This window comes from Carettochelys insculpta, chromosome 4 (assembly GCF_033958435.1).
Source record: "Carettochelys insculpta isolate YL-2023 chromosome 4, ASM3395843v1, whole genome shotgun sequence".
Classification (NCBI taxonomy): Eukaryota; Metazoa; Chordata; order Testudines; family Carettochelyidae; genus Carettochelys; species Carettochelys insculpta.
This window is the reverse complement of record NC_134140.1, coordinates 48,493,876-48,512,609: the sequence shown is the minus strand read 5'-3', so window position 1 is coordinate 48,512,609 and position 18,734 is coordinate 48,493,876. Positions and strand designations below refer to the sequence as shown.

At 48.0% G+C, this 18,734-nt stretch overlaps 2 protein-coding genes across 2 annotated transcripts; both read right to left on the bottom strand.

Moving 5' to 3' along the window:
- Positions 1-1,355: 1,355 nt before the first annotated feature.
- On the bottom strand, positions 1,356-2,899 carry ZAR1 (zygote arrest 1). Its single transcript, XM_074992747.1, has 4 exons — positions 2,135-2,899; positions 1,924-2,016; positions 1,750-1,824; positions 1,356-1,533 (listed from the first exon to the last, which is right to left on the bottom strand). The coding sequence occupies exons 1-4, from the start codon at positions 2,897-2,899 to the stop codon at positions 1,390-1,392; spliced, it is 1,077 nt and encodes a 358-aa protein (XP_074848848.1). The 3' UTR covers positions 1,356-1,389.
- Positions 2,900-3,399: 500 nt separating this feature from the next.
- SLC10A4 (solute carrier family 10 member 4) lies at positions 3,400-8,363 on the bottom strand. Its single transcript, XM_074991808.1, has 3 exons — positions 7,900-8,363; positions 7,132-7,342; positions 3,400-4,330 (listed from the first exon to the last, which is right to left on the bottom strand). The coding sequence occupies exons 1-3, from the start codon at positions 8,361-8,363 to the stop codon at positions 3,815-3,817; spliced, it is 1,191 nt and encodes a 396-aa protein (XP_074847909.1). The 3' UTR covers positions 3,400-3,814.
- Between the last annotated feature and the right edge of the window lie 10,371 nt (positions 8,364-18,734).

The window sequence follows — 18,734 nt, the reverse complement described above, 5'->3', positions numbered from 1 at the left end:
AGACATAAAAGTTCAAAACACTACAGTTTATGGATGGGAAAGTTAAACGGTGGAGGGGGCAGCAATTCTCTGGTTCAGCTTACCCCCATTCTTATACTAGGGTTCCAGTTCATGGCTATGCCACTGTAGCACAGATCAGACCCCTGCATGCACACCTTAAGGACTTTCTTCAGTTAGAAAAGGGAAGGATCAGATGCAAGCAGGCAGAGGCCAAGGATTGTGGATGTTAGATCACTACAGGCAGCAGTTTAGCATGTACCTGTAAAAAGTTAGCGATCTCTAGCTTATGTTTTCCATTGTAGAATACCGGTCCTGGATGACTAAGGAAAGTTTGCAGTTGTATACCAGTTTCTTCTTTTTTAAATTCTTAAGAGAACTTGATAGAGACCACCCTTCCTCCTTGTAATCTTATTGGGGTACATTCATTCACAATAAGGCTGCTTATTTGCAGCGTATTACCTTTCACAAACTTTTATATGTTATGGATGCTTGGCAACTGCTTTCCTCTACCCCATTTAAGTGCTAGAGAAAGTTTACCATCAGATTAGCTGAAGTAGTGTATTTTGCAGTACTCCACACATTTAAAACAGTTAGTGGTTGAAAAGTTTGACTGAAAGATTGACGCTATCACCTCAAAAGACAGGCAAGCTAAAGCTTTTCAGTTAGCAACAGCTATTTACCAGTAACCTCTTCTCTTTAGGGAAACCCCCTAAAGGGGTTACTCTGTTAAGAGTGCTACCACTGCCACAGAAATATGTCTTAGTGTCAGCCATTTCTATAGCTAAACTAGCCATTTGGCTCAAGATCAAACCTGAGATTAGTTTAGGAATCACATGCAGTGGTTTCTATCAGTGCCTAGTCCACAAGAACTAGACATTTGTAAATAGGCAAAAGGGAAAGTAATCCTTAACACACTTAAGGCATGTAGATCAAGTTCACAGTTCTACAGCATGTGCCTGTTTTGTGGAAGACAACCACTCATTTTCTTTGTTAAAGCATCCCTCATGTGCAGGGAAAGTGGAGCCTGGAGAGAGAGGTTTTTCCAGTAATCTTTTGGGACTCCACTGCTTACATGCCTCCCCAGAAAAAAGGCTCCTTAAAGCCCATTTCTGCTTCCTCCCAAAGGAGGATGTCTGGAGTCAGAGGGAGAGGAAATTTTACAGCTGACAGAGCAGAGCCTTTTCTCCCCTTCCTAATGGGGACTGGAAGGACTTCCCTGTTCATAAATAAGATAGGCATGAGCATGCCTTATCCATTATACCAGTGCTTTGCCATACCTTTATTTGTAGGTTTGCCCAGGTAAGCCCCAATACATTATGTATTCTTTCAAAAGAAAAGCTATGCTTGGATTGCAATTTTACACCCGGATTCCTTAAACAAAGATCCTGGTCAAATAATATATTTGAAACTAAAGGTGCTATCACAGGAGAGTCGTTTGCCTTTGCATCTCCCACAGAGATCTTGGCGATGGGGTCTCTTGGGGTCCACATGGCGCACTTTCACAGGGCAGGTGCATCTGGTCTGCTTACAGCTCTAGAAAGAAGTGGGGGGGGTCGGAGAAAGTCCCTGAAGGATGGCGAGAGGCAGGCTGGTGGATTGCCAGTGTAGGGCAGGAGGCAGAAAGCCCAACTCCAGCTCCCAGGAGGGAATGGCTGGGGAAGGCCCCAGCCACCCACCCACCTCCTAGAGGCAGGCCAGGCTTCAGCGATCGCGGTGCGCTAGCCGTGGGGACCCGGGGGCGGCGCTCACCTGGCAGGTGATGTCCTCCACGCGGTAGGGGTTGTAGGACTTCTGACAGGTCCTGCAGAACTGCTTGAAGTAGACCTGGGGAAGGGGGAGGGGAATGGGGAGGGCAGGTGAGTGGCGGCCGAGGCCCGGGGTGCAGGGGGCGGGCCCGGCCCGGCCCGGCGGCGCCCGGCCTACCTTGCTGGTGCCCTGCACGCACCACACGTAGGCGCTCTCCCAGCGGATGTTGCAGTCCTTGCAGTGGTAGTAGCCGTACTTCTGCTCCAGAAACTGGCGGGAACAAGGGTTACTCAGCCGGGCCGACGGCCGGAGCGCCCGAGGGTACCCGCCGCAGGGCACAGCGACCGCGGCAACGCCCCACGACGCCCCGCCCCGCCCCACCGCTCACCTGGAAGCGCAGGCGGGTCTTGGCCGGAGCCGGCGGCTCCTGAGGGGCTTCGGCCTGGGGCTGCCCCGCCTGCGCCCCCTGGCGCTCGGAAGCCGCCTCGGGGCCGGTCTGAGGCGGGGCATCTTCTTCTCCCGCCTCAGCCACTACCGCCTCCTGCTGCTGGGGCGGCCGCGGTTCCGCGCTGCTCCCGGCCGGCTGCTCCCAGCTGGCCTGCACGGCGGCCGCCTCGGCGCGTCGCTGCTCCGCTGCCTCGGCCGCCTCCTGCCCGGGCTCCTCGGGCTCCGGCTCCTCCAGGAAGGTGGTGAGTCTGCGGGACGCCATGGGCGAGTAGACGGCGATGGTCCTGGGGAAGCGCACGGGCCGGCTGCCGGCGGTCCCCGGGCTGCCCTGCTCCTGCTCCTCGGGCCGCAGCGGGGGTAGCCCCGCGGCCGGCCGGCGCCGCAGCAGCGTGCGGGGCCCCAGCGAGCACTGCACCGAGGCGTCCTGCCGCGGGTTTACCTGCACCCCCACCTCCTTGGTGTTGGCCTTGCGGAGCCGCGGCGTCAGGCTGGGGTTCACCTGCGACAGGATCGCCTTCAGCTGCGCCCGCTGGTAGTTATCGAAGTACTCGGCCGCGGCCGCCGCCGCCGCGTCCCCGTAGGCGGAGAAATATGTGCCCCGCTGCCGCCAGGCGCCCGGGCCCCCCTTCCCCTTGGGCGGCTGGTAGCGGTAGGAGTAGGGGTTGTAGGCGGAGTACAGGTAACTCTCCATGGCCTCGTCCACCATAGCGCCTGCCCCGGCCGCAGGGCCCCCGGGCCCGCTTTAAATACCCCCCCCCGGGGCGGGGCGCTGGGCTGCGCTTGCCGCCGGCGCCACCTGCAGGGGGCGGCTTCCATTGGCCGAGGGGTAATGACCCCCGTGGCGCTGGTCCCTGGGCCCGCAGGTGGGTGCGGAGCGCGGGCCCAGCCCGGGGTGCGGGAGAGGCGGCCGAGGCGGCGCTGAGCGCCGGGCGGGGGCAGGTGACGAGGTAACCGCGGGGGCGGCGCGCTTCAGGCGGGTCACTAATCCCCTGACTGGGACACCCCTCCCGGCCTTTGCTCAGTCCGAGTCCCGGCCTCGGGCTTGTGTCCGCCCTTGCCACAGCCCGCTGCTGCCAGCCGGGAGAGCCGCGGGCACGTGTTGCCAGAGGGGGAGGAGTTCTCTTCCCTGCGCCGAAGGGGAGCTGGATGTACCTCTGACAAACCAGCCCGGGACATGTATTTCCTTTGACTGGGGTTGTCTTTGGAAGGCCTTTAATCGGTGATGGATACAGCGTTAAATCAGCTTGGCTACACATGTACAATCAGAACCACAAACAGCATGGGGGGGGTTGCAACGCACGGGACGCATGAAAGAGAACGGCGCTGTACAAAGGTTATCTGACTTGCTCGCGGGTTCACACCAGTGCTACACAAAACAACCCTTTCCTCCTTGTGTCATGTTGACTTGTGTGCAGATAAGGCTCTATTTTTGAGGAAATAGTCGCAATGGCACAATAGTACACTTTTATGGTAGTTGTACACACTGGGAGTAGTTGGGTGGATTAGGGAGGCCGGCCAGACTCTTCCTCCCCACCACCGCCCACTGTGTTGTTATTTCCTAAAACATACCGCATAATAATATTAATTGAAGCGCCCCCTTCTGGTGCTCTGACTTGTCCATTCACAGTGCAGTCTGTGCAGGCTCCATGAGAATAGCAGTGTGCTCCTCTGCAGTCACTGTGCCATAGGAGGTGTCTGCCATTTCCTCTTCCTTCAGTTTCTTGTAAGAAATATCGGTGTCTTCATCAGCATTTAGGGGCTCTTGTTTATAGAGATCTTTTCCGTACACCTTGTACACTAACACAAAAATCCCTGCTTCTGCTGCCTGGAACAGTGCATACAGCAAGGGAAACATGTACATGCTTCCTATGAGATGTGGTGGGAAGGTTAGTTTTAATATAGCTGTGCAGAGCTGGACGTTTTGACATCCTGTTTCCAAAGACACTGTCCTCTTGCAATGAGGTGGCAGATGAAATAAAGTAGCTAAGCCGTATCCTGAGGCATAACCCGCCAAGGGCATCAGGAGTGCTACTATGTAGACAGACGCAGGGATACTTGCCAGCAGGTCAGGTCCCAACATAATGCCAGTCAGAATGAAAAGAAGCAGCAAGGTCACTAGAAGGGACCACAGGGAAACCTGACAATAATCAAAATCAGATATGGCAGAGAAAAAATAAGGGAAAATTTACATTAGAATTACCTTTAAAAGCAAACTAATTAAATACACAAATATTAAAATAGTATAATAAAGATGATTTTTTAAAAATCAGCACATTTTTGCAACTGTTACAGCAGAAGCTTTTCGTTATATGAATAGTGGACAGACAAAATGTAACTGAAAGCACTGAAAAGCAGCACTCCTTAATTCCAAATTCCTTTGAGTCTGTCATACCCTTAGCATTTCTAATTTAGAGCTTCTCTTAATTCATCCACTGATGGGCAGATCCTGCCACCCTTCCTTATCTTGTACATGAGCTGAGATTTCAGTGGGTTTTGGATCAGGCCAGAGGTGAATAAGAATGGAAGAAATCTGTCTCTCAGTTAGTTTTAACAGCATACCTTGTCTGCGCTGCTCTCTCAGAAATACAGTAACAGTCTCTATTAAGGTGTGTAGATTTTCATTTAAAAAAGAAAATGAAGCTATGCCTTGGGGCAGGGGAAATGTATGACACTGAACATTTCGCTTATCATACTTTAAAATCTTACCTTGAAAGTGTAAATTGGCTAACCTATTTAAAGAAATTTCATCTTGCCTGTGTGTATGTTATGTTTAAACCCAAAGGAGATGTCAGCCATCCAAACTTCCAATTTAAAAGGATGGAACCAGTTTTGAAATAAGATCTGATTGAATTAAATGCCAGTTATATATTTTAACTGGTGCATAATTGGGCCCGGTGTTTGGTCTTTTACAGTCGTGTGTTCTGTGTCTGCTGCTGCCATTGAGCAGTTTTTGCAGTATTAAAGGGTTGTGTGCTAAGTTGTTTTGCTTTCCCTTTGAGTATTTTGCTTGGATGTTTACCATTGGTTTTAATGTGTTAATTTCAGTGTATTTTTTGTAGTTGTTTTGGATGGGGAAGATGAGGGCTGATAAACAGAAATATTTATTTCACTGTTGTTACTTTTACCATAAATATTTAAAGGTTTTTGTGATAGAACTTCAGTCAATCAAGTAATTCTCTTCAGTTATGAAAACAAAAAAGCAGTAAAGCAGCACTTTAAAGACTAACAAAATAATTTATTAGGTGAGCTTTGGTGGGACAGACCCACCAGTCCTGGAACTTTTCCTTGCAACAAAGCCCACTTTGTGCGCACATCTATTCTGGAGATACCATCACTGGACCTAACCAGGTTAGTCACCGAATCACGGGCACATTCTCATGTTCCTCAACTAACATCATATATGCCATCATGTGCCAACAATGCCCAGATGCTTTGTATATTGGACAGACTTCAAACTCTCATAGACAAAGAGTTAATGGGCACAAAACAGACATAAAAACACCCCAATCCACAAATGGGTCAGCCAACATTTTAATGGAGTGGGCCATTCTGTTAATGACTTAAAAGTCTGCATTTTACTGAAGAGGAATTTTCAGAACAGCCTTGAAAGAGAGGCTGCTGAACTCTCTTATATTCAGATTTGACACATTAACATGTGGTTTGAACTGGGATGGGAATTTTCTGGGTCATCATAGGGGCTCTTTTGCATACTTGGCTTAATCTCATTCTTGACTGCCCCACCCCCGCCCCTCTACTCTCTGATTTGCTCCCCTTGATAATTTGTTTTCTGATTTGTCCACCTTGATTACTATTTTGGTTCTCTGTGCCTTAAATATTGAGTCTGGTCTGGTCTGGCTATGGTCTGAAGAAGTGGGTCTGTCCCATGAAAGCTCACCTAATAAATTGTTTTGTTAGTCTTTAAAGTGCTACTTTACTGCTTTTTTGTTTTGATAGATATAGACTAGCACAGCTTTTTTCTGTTATTCTTCAGTTAAGGTTAGTAGTTTCCACAGTATGCTTTTATGTTTCTATTCCTGAAACCTTTCTTCCTCCCTTAGTTGCACAACAGCTGGAGTAGATAAGATTCTTGTTCAGGGAGACCATTTTTTTATTTGTCCTCATCCTATCCTAAAACACTGGACGAAGTCCTAATACATTTGTTTATGCTGCTGAACCTTAGAAATTATTGCCAAATACTACTTAAAAATGAATATAATGTCATTTTTCATACTGACTTCCACACAAATTGCTTTCATGATGGTTTAATGAGAAATATAGCAATTGGTTGTGCCATGATTGAGGGAAATGCTCATGGAGAATATGTGTATTCCCAAACAAAGAAATAACTAAGAAAAATAATTATTGCTTTCTTTCTTAATTATTCCAAATTAAGATAGTTTGTATATGTTTCTATTTTTGTTTGAAAATGACTCATTTTATTGCCTCAAACTACTAGTTCTGATAAATGGGGATATAGAGTACTTTATCACATTGTTTATTTAAAGCAGGTGCTTAGCAATTTTGCCTCATATTTAGAGTATATACTGAGCATTTTTTTTGTCCTTTGAGGTGCTCTTTGTGCATTGAAGAAAGGGCGTTAGGGTAGATCTCTCTGCCCAGCCTTTTGTGTGGTATTGCTGCAGGGAAATCTCGGCTCACCCTTCGGCCTTTGGAAGGGAGCCCTGGTGGGCTGTGAGGAGAAGAGCTGGTATTCCGGAAGACACGCTGCGGGGCTGACCCGGGTGGGCGCTTACACCCCCTGGCTGGGGAGGCGCGCGGGCTCGCCTCTGGCACTGGGAACGAGTCCCGGCGGTTTACACGAGCGTACGTGTGGATGCGGGTGACGCTGCAGCACCCCCCGCTCCCCTCCGGCAGCAGCGCCCTTCCCCACACCCGCGGGTGGGACTCGGCCCGTCCGGGTGGGCGCAGCCGGGTTACCTTGAGCAGGAGGTCGGCGAGCCTGGGGCGCTTGTAGCGGGTGAAGACGCCGGCGCCGATGGGGAGCAAGGTGCTGCACAGGGTCAGGCTCACGGCCCCCAGCGGCAGGAGCTGCACCAGGGGCGTGTTGATCCAGGCGCGGCTGTACAGCCACAGGCACAGCGGCATCAGCACCAGGGCCAGCAGGGTGGAGGAGGCGGTCATGATGATGCTGTGGGCGGGAGGAGAGAGGACGCCAGGCGGCGGGTCGGCGGGAGCCGGCCCCGGGCAGCCGCACGGAGCGGGACAACCCCCTCGGGCTCCCGGCCCGGCCGCCTGTTGCGCGCCGCCCGGGCTGGGGAGCTCGGGCCGGCGGCCCCCGGGCGCGTAGCTGGGGCTGGCGGGCGGGGGGGGGCGGTTCCCGGGTCAGGCAGGTCCCCCGCGAGGCAGCGCGGTCAGGGCAGCCGGAGCGCAGCGCTCCGCCCTCGGTCCCCGGCCGAGTGAGCGCCCCGGGGCGGCTCTGTCCCGCACCCACCCGTGCGGCCGCGCCCCGCAGCAGGGGCAGCCGCAGCCGGCACGGAGCTCGCTGAACCAAGAGCACCGCCGCGTCGCGCCCCGGCACAGCCCCGGGCACAGCACAGCCGGCCCCCCCCGGGCACAGCCGCCCCCCCGGGCAAAGCCGCCCCCCCCCCGGCACAGCCCCGGGCACAGCACAGCACAGCCCCCCCCCGGGCACAGCCCCCCCCCCGGCACAGCCCCCACCGCGCGGCCGCTGAGCCCCGCGGGTACCTGAGGTTCATGTCCCCGTTGACCAGCAGGGACATGAGGTTGGAGAGGTTCCCGCCGGGGCAGCAGCCGCACAGCAGCACGGCCACCGCCGCCACCTCGTCCAGGGCGAAGAGCAGCGCCAGCAGAAAGGCCACCAGGGGCATGACCAGGAACTGGCAGAGCAGCGCCAGCAGCACCCCTAGCGGCCGCCGCAGCTGCCCCCCGAGCTGGCCCAGCTCCACCGTGCAGCCCAGGCCCAGCATGGCCGTGCACAGCGCCAGCCCCACGACCACGCTCAGCCCCTGGTTCAGGGGGGTGTCCCAGAACGCGGGGCTGCCCCCGGGGCCCCGGCCCGCCTCCGGCTCCCGGCTGGGGCTGGGGCTGGGGCTGGGGCTGGGGCTGGGGCTGGGGTCGGGGCCGGGGCCGCCGCTGCTGTACTGGGGCTCCGGGGAGAGAGTCCCGTTCCCCGCCCAGGAGCTGTCCATGGCTGCGGGCTCGGGCCGTGTGCGCGCCTGCCGCTCGGGGGCTGAGCACCTGCCCAGCGGCTGCCCGGTCCCTATCGCCTGCCCAAGCCCCGCAGGAGCCGCGCGGGCTGATAGGCGGCGAGGAGCCTGCCGAGGCTGTCAGTCACCGGGCTCCAGCCCTGCTCAGGCCCTGCCCCCACCCCCTGCGCTCCTCCGCTCACAGCCCGGCGCTGAGCCCGCCCGCCTGCCCGGCACTGCACAGCCGAGCGCACCGCCGCCGAGCCGTCACACCGGGCTCGGGCTCTCACGCAAAAGTACCCTCGGGCTTTGCATCCCGTGTCTTGTGTCTGCTCTGTAGCCCCTGTATCATTCACACGCTTAACCTACGGGCAGAGACCGGCGGCCTGGGAGGAAACCACCCCAGGCAGGGCCCAGGGCTTCCTTTGTGTCTTTCCCAGTGCGGAACATGCTGTCACCTGCCAGCCGGCGTTAAAGACGTGTTTTATTCCGGGGCGAGTGGAAAAACACACACAGCCCCCTGGCTCTGGCTGTTTCCTTGGGTAGACTCTTGTGCAAGAGGTGCTGTTTGAAAAGAGGGGCAAGTGGTATCCACTGGGTCGACTTTGTCTTTTATTTTCCCCTCTCACCCCCATGCTAACAAATATTTTGAACTGATAAGGGCTTGACGGGATTTTCGGAGGGTTGGACTATGAGCAGACACATTTCAGTTTGACTGCAAGCACGCTCATGGCAAAACCAACAAAACGCAGCTCACTCTTAAGGTATTAATACAATTTTCTGATTTTTGGTGCTTGGTCTAGCTCAAGCAAAATTAGCTGATCATACCAATATCACCCTAAGTGAGCACTGTCAGCTTTACCACTGATACATTAAGGGAGCATCAAGGTCATTCTCACTAATGGAAAGAATGTGTAACAGCTGCTGCATGGGTGAGTTATGAAGAAAAAGCTCTTTGGTTAGGTCAAATTAGAGCCACTTTCCCTGGATGATGGGCTTCAATAACAAGCAAAAAGCAAACTAGGCTTAACTAAGAAGCTCTGTGATTTAATTAATGGCAATAAATCACACCGTTTTCTGCTGGTGCATGGATCCAGATCAGGGTGCGCCTTTCCACTCTTGCTTCCCGCACCCTTACAATGTAACTATCAGCAAAACCCTGGAACCCGCAGAGTGAAAGTGAATAGCATACAGATGGTGTGATGCTATTCCTGATCTGTCTGGAGGAGAGATCCTTCCTAGATGCTCCAAAACTAATTAGTAAAGATTATCTTTATGACAATGAAAAATCAGTTTGTGTGATGTTCAGTCCATTGGATCTAAATGGATGAAGTTTGTAGTTGGAGTGGGTGAAATTCTGGCCACACAGAGGTTAATGGGAGTTTTGCAATTGAACTTAATGGATACATCTAGACTGTAGGACCTGCAGCATGGTCATGGCTGGCACAAATCAGCAGGCTCAAGACAGTTGCAGGTGTTTAAATGCTCTGTAGACATACCCAGTGGGGCCAGGATTTCTTCCAGTATGTGAGTCTCTCTCTTACTTAGCACTTAAACACAATATGCAAGGAAAAGACGTTTTCCAGAGTGGTTCTAATTTACTTGTGTCAAATGCATTTTAAAATTGAGTTTAAAATTGCCATCTTTCCAGATCTATTTGCTCATTATTTTATATTGGCTGTTTCTTTAAAAAAAAACAACTGAATGCCGTATTAACATATGAGAACAACTTGGGAGACTAGGGCATGCAGAAATGGAGAGAAGAGGCGCTTCCGTGGGTAGTCTGGACAGCTGTGATTCATGCATTGTCCACTGCCACTTGTAATGGCTGAAGAATAAGAATTCTCCCTTTCACAAAATAGGTTTGGATGTGCCGCTGTCCATCTTTCTTATTGTGGTTCTCTGTTGGGAGCAGCTGCCTCAGAGTATAGCCTATCACATGAGTTGCTCTTTGTTGCCTTTTTGTTTTTAATTTCAGTACACTACTGTGCCGTGCAACGTAGGGGGTCTCAATCCCATCTCATAATGCGTAACATAGCGAGGCACAAAATTCCAACACAAGAGTAGACCGAGGGCAGCTATTGCCAGGCACCAGGCTACTTAATTCTGCACTTCTTGTGCCATCTGCTCCTACAGTCCTCCAGTAAGTCTTTACCTCCACCCCTCCCGAATCTGTGCATCTTAACTTCTCTTGGGCCTTGGTCCCCTTTCCAGCTCAGACACAGTTCCACAGATATACGGAATGTCTCCCCAGTCTGTCATTGAACGAGTCTTCCAGGATATCCATGTCCTGGGCCCTCTTTATAGTCCTATCTGTCAGTCCAAAACTGTTAAAGGAGCAGCTCTGGCAAAAATGGAAACCCCAAAGGGAAATGGGAGTTCAATTGAACCTTACAGTCTAAAATTTCAGATTGCAGTATTTGTCTCATGGGACACATTTACTGCTGTTCTGCTCTTAAAGATGCACATAGCTTGGTCTACAACCAACCCCTAATATTTCAGTAGATACTATTAGTGACCCAACAGAAACAATAGAGTACCATCCATTTGTTAAATCCATAATTACCAAATTATGGGATAAGTGTAAAATTTATCAGCTTTGGTATACCAGCAGGATTTAGTGGCAAAGTAATGCATACCGTAACAGCTTGGCAGTACAGGAATACCTTTGGGGATGGTTTTAGTCTATTTTCTTTTCCTTGTCACTAGATTGAGAAGAAGATAGGGAGAGAGGATGTCATAGGTGTTGAACAAACAGCTACAACCCAGACCAGACAGTGATTTAATTTGTTGGTAAAATGAGGCAATATATGCTAATAGATGGGACAGCACTGAAGTGCAGTGTTTGGATGGCCTGGAGAGCCAGCAAAATTATTTGAGACTAGATAATTTGCAAATCGTCTTGTACTAAAAAAAATGTAGTGTGTTTAGATTGCTCACAAATTTAGTATATAAGATATCTTTCTAATTCTTCCCCTTCACATTCTGTTGATATACTCATACCACATTCTCTCCTCAGTTATTATTGCCTCCTGTACTTCTAAATAACCCTGTTATAGTTTCTCTTGTGGCTCCTGTGAACAGCATATAAGTTACACAAAGAGCAAAAGTTAGCTGGTTATCAATGGGCATGGAAGAGAGCAGAAGAGACCTGCCCTTCTTATCTAGGAACATAAGTCCTAAAAGCAGCCCTGCTGAGAGAAAGATATTTTTGTGTGATGATCTTTACAATATTTGCAACTCACTTACAGTGAACTTGGATTTAGTGAAGCTCCATTAACAGTGAATTAGGAGAAAAAGAAAGAAAGAAAGAAAGAAACTCCCTGGTGTTGATTCCAGTTACCCAAAGGTTGCTGGATAGTCTCATATTCTGAATAACTGAGAGGTGTACCTAGCAATGCGTAACACGAAAGATAAACGAGATTAGATATTAAGAAACAAACAAAAAAATGTATGCAGAGTACTTTATTTATCCACAACAGTGGTATTGTACACTGTAAACTTATACTGCATTTGCTGTATTTATTTGTCTTTACTTTCACTGCCCTGTACTTATGGAAAACGTAACTAAAATTTACTTATAGTTAAAATGCCAGTTATTTGAGAGTTCCATATAATAGAATGCCAGATATGAAAGAGTATACTGAGAACTTCAATTTATGAAGAAAACCAGGATCTAGCTGTAGGAATGTTCTGGTGTCTTGTGACAAATAAGCACAAGATATTTCTTAACATTTATGCCAGCTACTTTAAGGACTAAGAGTTGAATTAAAGTCTGGTTTAAACAAGAGCTGTACCTTTGACTTTCACACTAAGTTACTTAGGTCAGTTCTGAATTTAGCTGCTTGTGTTTATTAATTCTCTATACATCTAAATTTTTCATGCACAGAGAAGTCTGTGTCTCAATCTCATATAGGTAGCTATGTTAGTCTATATGCACAAAAACAATGGGGAGTCCTGTGGTACCTTTGAAGACAAACAAATTTGTTTGAGCATAAGCTTTTGTGGATAACACCCACTTCATCAACGCACTCCAGTGCATCTGATGAGGTGGATTTTACCCACGAAAGCTTATAACCAAATAAATCGGATAGTACTACAGGACTCCTCGTAATTTAACTTGAAAGAAAGAGAGAGCCTTGATTTAGAGAAAGGAGAGCCTTTTAATGAAGGGTTAGCAAGCCACCAGGAGCATGCTAAATGAGATTTGCCAGTTAGTCAGATATTAGATTTTGTGTTATCAAATGAGAGACCTAAGAGAAAGGGTCTTTGGGTCACTTGATTCATACATAAGAAAATGAAAACAGCTTATGCCTTCCAGAAACACAAATTATGGTTGTCATGCATATGCCATAAAGTTTCTAGCACATTTTTGGAAATTGGGTTTTATCCCTAAGATTTTAGACTTTTGTCCAACATCTGTCACGTGGTTGAGGCAGGGAACGGTTATGGTGTCGGTCAGTGAGGATGTTGGCAAGATTCTTAAACTTTCTTGTAGCACACATCACCATAATATCTAACCTTTTCTGTGATTAAAAGAACTACAGAAAACGCTAAGCTAGCTGGAGAGGGCATGAAAAAGCAAAGGATGCCCAGTTCCCACTTTCTGCCATTTCAATTTGAAAACTAGGACATATTAAAGGGCATGTGGGTGAGACAAAAGCTGTATTTTCCCCACTCTCTTAACCTCTTTGTTGTATTTTCTGCCAGAATCTGCATTTGGTGGGGAAGCTGAGCTGTCATAGGCTGTCACCACTGACTGCTCAGTAATTCCCTGACCCCTTGCAAATCTGATGCTACGTGTCAGGATGGGCTGATTATATAGTCTCATGTCTGTGGGAGGTGTTCCAGGAGAGACATGTGCATTGTTAGCTTGTGGTCACTTTTACCTGTTCTGCTGGGGATGACTTCTTCAGAAGGTGGTGCTCTTTTTTTTTTTTAAACCCTCCGTGACAAAACGTAGTAGTAAGACTGACATCACCAGGGGCTCTGAAAACAGAGACATTCCTAGTTTTCAGATGCACACAGCCAATCTATAGATATTTTGTTTTCTAGTTAGATCTAAATAGTAATAACATCCAGATTCAAGACTAGATAAGAAATAGAACTGCTGTCTAGCCCCCTGAAAAGCTGTTTTTCGTTCTATTCAAAATCTTTGGAAGAACTCTTCAGCTATGTCTACACTAGAAGGTGAGCTGCTCCACCATGGGAAAGAGGAAGCTCAGTGTGCTGTGCAGAGGCCCTCTCTCCCCTGTATATATACTGAAATCTGCTTTGTTAGGGAAATACATTCTGTCCCCTAAAACGTATTGGGAGAAAACACCATGACTATGTCTCCTTTTGCCCCCTTCTTCAAAGAGGGCATGTTAATCAGGGTGATGGGAGATTACTAATGAAGTGCTGTGATGAATATGCAGCACTTCATTAGGCTGATTCTCCCCTGCAAGTGTCAAAATTTTGAGGAGTAAAGGCAGTTTGAAGTAGCGCAGGCGCTTCAAAGTGCCCACAGCTACACCCAATGCTGGCACTTCAAAGTTTGACACTTGGAAGTTGCCATGGGGGACAATTAGCCTAATGAAGTGCTGCATATTCATCACAGCACTTCATTAGTAATCTCCCATCATTCTGATTACCATGCCCCCTTTGAAGAAGGGAGCAAGTGTAGACATAGCCCATGAGTAGAAACTTACCATTTCTAGCCACCAGTATGGTAGAACCTGTGTAGTGGTAGCATGTGTCCCATTACTATGTGTCACTTTAGCCTTGATTATCTTTTGTAAGTATGAGATTCTGATTACAGGAAGGAGGAATAGAGTGTAGCAGAGCACAGATGTTTCTGAAAGAAAACTCTGCCGTCTTTACCCATTGTTTGTTTAGACTGTAATCTCCTTAGTACAAGGATCTCGCTGTCATACCTTGCTCTATAGCACCTAGTATCCTGTTGGTGCTATACAGTTAATAAACAGTAGAAATAATAATGAATGCTCATACTTTTCTTAAGACAAGGACTGTTAATCAACAAATGAGAACACTGTGATTCAAGTGCCAATGTTCCAACATGTTTATGATTTAGCTTCAAGTGCTTAGAACTGCATATTCCTCCTTCCAAGTCCATAGCCACTTTCCCATTGAATTAATTTGAAGCAGAATTGAGCCTTCAGGATTTTAATACGTTATGTTTTCACCACTTTAAAAAATGAAAGTAAGAGACATGCTGGCAATCAGCACAGCATTAAAAACAAAACAAAAAAACCTCTGCATCTCTGTTCCATGAAGGGACTCTATCTGTCTTCAGGATGGGGTGTAGAATACTCCTACACTTTGGTTGCTGGATGATAAATTATGCGAAATGTTGTTCATTTAGCACTGTATTACCAGTACTGTGCGCTCAAAGGCTACATCAGGAATATTTTTCAGAAATGGCTTGGGGGAGGGAGGAATTGATGTTGCCCTTTAAAAAATCTCAGATGTTTGATGCGGGAGCTGTTTAAATAAACTTTAATAGAAATCACATCAGCTTTAAAACTCTCTCTTTTGCTATAAGCCATAAGTTTAGAGTTGAGTTGTCAAATGAATAAGGACAAGAACATTCTTCATAAAATAAATGAGGTAATGAGCAAATGCTTCCCAGTCCAAGAGAGCCAAAAATAGTGTTAGGCTATGTCTCCACTACCAGCTAAATGTGAATTTAAGGCAGTTAGCTCGATTGTACCAAGGGACTGTGTTCACTGTAAATACCATTACCTCGATCGAGGGAGCACTAATATTGGTATCATAATATCGTCAGTACCAGCTGGGTGTAGCATCAAGTTCCAATTACGAGTTCGAATGAAGGCTGGTGTGGAAGCGCCATGTCTTTGGATCGAGTTCATTAGCCTCCAGAGGCTGACTGGTGCTGCTGCACCTGCCTGCCAGCTGCCCGCCACTCATGGGAACAGGGAAACTGACCGGTGCAGCACCTGCCTCCCTGATGCACCTAGCTCCCATGAGCCAGGTGCAGCAGCACTGGTCAGTTTCCCAGCTCCCCACAAGCTGCGAAGACACAGGGACCAGGCAGCAGGGTGAGTGCAGTCAGTGGGGGGGGAGCAGCAGGGCCCACAGGAGGGTGCAGAATACAGGGCTGAGGGAATTGTGGAATAGGTTCCCACAATGCACTGCTGCAACAGTCGATATTTGGCCACTCTAGTGTGGCAGCACTAACTCGACTTTGTGTGGACTTCGGGGGAAGTGAGGATACTCAGAATCTAATTTATAAAACCCAGCATTATAAAATTGAATGTAAAAACATTGAATTTATCTGGTAGTGTAGCTGTAGCCTTACGTTCAGTCACTCTCATCTCTTTTCACGTTACTGCCTGCTTCTGAAGAAGTAGACTCACTTCAGTCTGTTGTCCAATACATTACAAATATTTGGCATAATTATTTTTATGAGAGTTACATGAAAATGAAAGAGGGACTTGACGGAGGCAACATTTTTTTCATGTGCCTGAACCTCACTGTCTCTTTAAGGGACGTGTCAGTCTAAAGCATGCAGCAAGATGGAAGGGTTTGCTCCTTTTATCCTTCCCCTTACTAAATTTCCGCTGAAATTGAAGAAGCATTTGGATGCACAAGGAATCAAGGATGGGCCCAGAGAAGGGAAATTGCATGTGATAGTAGAGAACACTGGAAGAATCAAACTCTTCCCTTTGAATGAAAAGTCAGAAAAAAATTTGAAATATGGAAGTGTGTGTGTCTTGAGGGGTGGAGGGGAGAGGATGGAAGGTTGCCATTTCTCTGAAAAAATGTTGCAAATACGAGGTGGTCCAGGAATAAAGGAAGAAAAAAATGGGAAATAAGTGAAAAGATCCTAGGAACAATATTTCTTTCTAAGGTATTAATTGGATCCCACAGGGAGGGAGGGGAGAATCTATATATCTAAATACAGTAGGGTCTCAGCATTCACGAGGGTTCAACATTGAGAACCCTCATGAATGTTGAATTTAGCAAATATGGCAGCCGCTCCTGCCCAAAGCCCTGGCGAGGTGGCGGCTGCTGGTGCTCCCTGACCCCCGGGTCCCTGGGAAGCAGCACCTGCCTGTGCTCCCTGCTCTGGAGCCCTGGGAAGTGGCGGGTGCCAGCGTTCCCTGCCCCAGGGAAGCAGCGGCTCCTGGTGCACCGTGCCACAGAGCCCCGGGAAAGCGGCTGCTCGTGAATAATTGAATTCACAAACCTTAAGTTTGCGAATGTTGAGACCCTGCTGTACAAGTGAACGGGTGAGCAGAAGGGACCTAAACTGACATGAATGACAGTTTACAGGATAGACACATTCATGGATGTTGTAATTCTCTGGAAAACCATTTAAAATTCCATTGAGATAACAAAGCCGTAACATATACCAAGGTATAGGTATTAGCTCTGACTAAACCTAATGTATATAGCTATGTAGCCTGACAGTAGCCCCCATTAGTGTGTTCAGTGCAACACATTATGGGCTGATAGTTAAAAAAAAAAAATTCAGTGATAAATATAAACAGCTCATGGTCTTTGAAAAGTTCTTTGTTCTCTTACTGGCTTACTTTCATACTTTTAAAATCTGTGTTTGTTTTACTGCCAGAAAAATGCCAAATCAGAGTAAATGAGACAAAGGTTATTTTGTCCTGTGGCACAGCCAAAATTTAAAAGATGTAGAAGTATATTTAGTAGTTGCTACAGCTACATCTACTTCACTATGTAACAATTGAAGTCATATAACAAATGAAGACAGGAAGTGAGGGAAGGCCTACATACAAATGAGTTCATCACCGTCAATGAGATGATTGCTGATGATCTTCCTTCTTCAGAAAAATAAGTACAGTAAATCCCCAAAATGCACAACTTTGAGTTGCGTTTAACTTGCATTAAAGGGAGATAAGCGCAACTCAAAGCTGCTCTGTGGCTGTATGCCCGCCTGGCTCCCCCAGAAGTGGGAAGCTGGGCAGGTAGCCACGGTGGCATGTCTTCTCCCTGGCTTCTCTCAGCTGGGGGAAGCTGCACTGCCACACCTGTCTGCCTGGAGCGGCTTCCCACAGTTGGGGGAAGCTGGGAAGAAAGACTGCCATTCTGCTGCAGCTTCTCCCCGGCTACCCCCAGCTGCCACCTTGCTCCCGGCTCCCCGCCTCACTGGAGGAGCCAGGAAGCTGACCAGCTCTTGCATTGGGGTGTTCAGGCAGCACAAAGCAATTTATTATAACTAAGGGAAGTCCATCAAACCTACCAGGCTTTCCTCTGGCTCATATGTCCAAATAATGTACAAAAACATGACTGTGGTATTCTGTATAAATTGAGAGGGCTTTGACTTTTTGTCTAAAAAAATCATGTTAGACAGATGTGTAAACAATTTGTTTCCATAGCACAGAGAAATAAAGGAGTCAATATATATCAGCAGAGAGACTTTGTTTACAATTAGCTTGCATTTTCCGCTCCCTCCTGGAGGGAATGAAGACTCATTCCAGTAGACGAAGAGCACCCCTGCATCACCTTTGAGAGAGGTATCACTGTTAGAGATACGTAGGACAGCTACTCAAAGTTCTTTGCATATCTTCAAGCAACGTTATGGCTTGGTCCAGTCTTCCACTGAAGATAGAGCAGGTAGGACAACCATATTACAGTCAGCTAACACTTCTGCCTCCTCACACATAGGCACCCCCCCCCCATTTGACTTCTGCTTGTTAATTTTCCAAATGTGGAATACACACAAGGACCTGTCACTCAGAGAAGAACTGTAGGTCACTTACTTGTAACTGGAGTTTTTTGAGCTGTGTGGGCCTTCTCTGTACTCTGCTACTCACTCTCTGTCTTCTCCTTTGAGGATTATTTGGTCTGCAGTAAGAATAGAAACTGGAGAGGAATTGGCTTGCACCACGCTTTATACCGTTGGTTTGGAGCATGAGGAGAGCTGCAGCATGTGTGTGCCAATGGACATTGCTTGTAAAAAAAAAAAACATTCCAGATTCAGGCTCAGGGTGTACATGCATACTCACCTGTGGAATATAAATAGAGCCCACGCATCCCAAAGAACCGCCACTTACAGGTAAGTAACCACCATTTGCTTACAGCTTGGGTCTGAACAAAAAATATTTTCTTGGTCTCACGTGTCCCTACTATATATGTAAATATAAAAATGTTCTTATTATTAAATGAAACATTTCCTTGCCTTTTGGCTGCGTCAGCAGAGGAAATGCTGTTTAGGACTAGGAAGGTGATATGACCACACTAAGTCCATTAGTGGGACACTGTGTCCAGCTCCAGTTCCCCTTTCGCCACTTTAAAAAAAATTGGTAATGTGTCAGAAAAGTTCTGTGGGAATGGTGGGAGGCCTGGAAAAGCTGCCTTAGGGGGTGAGAACAAAGACAT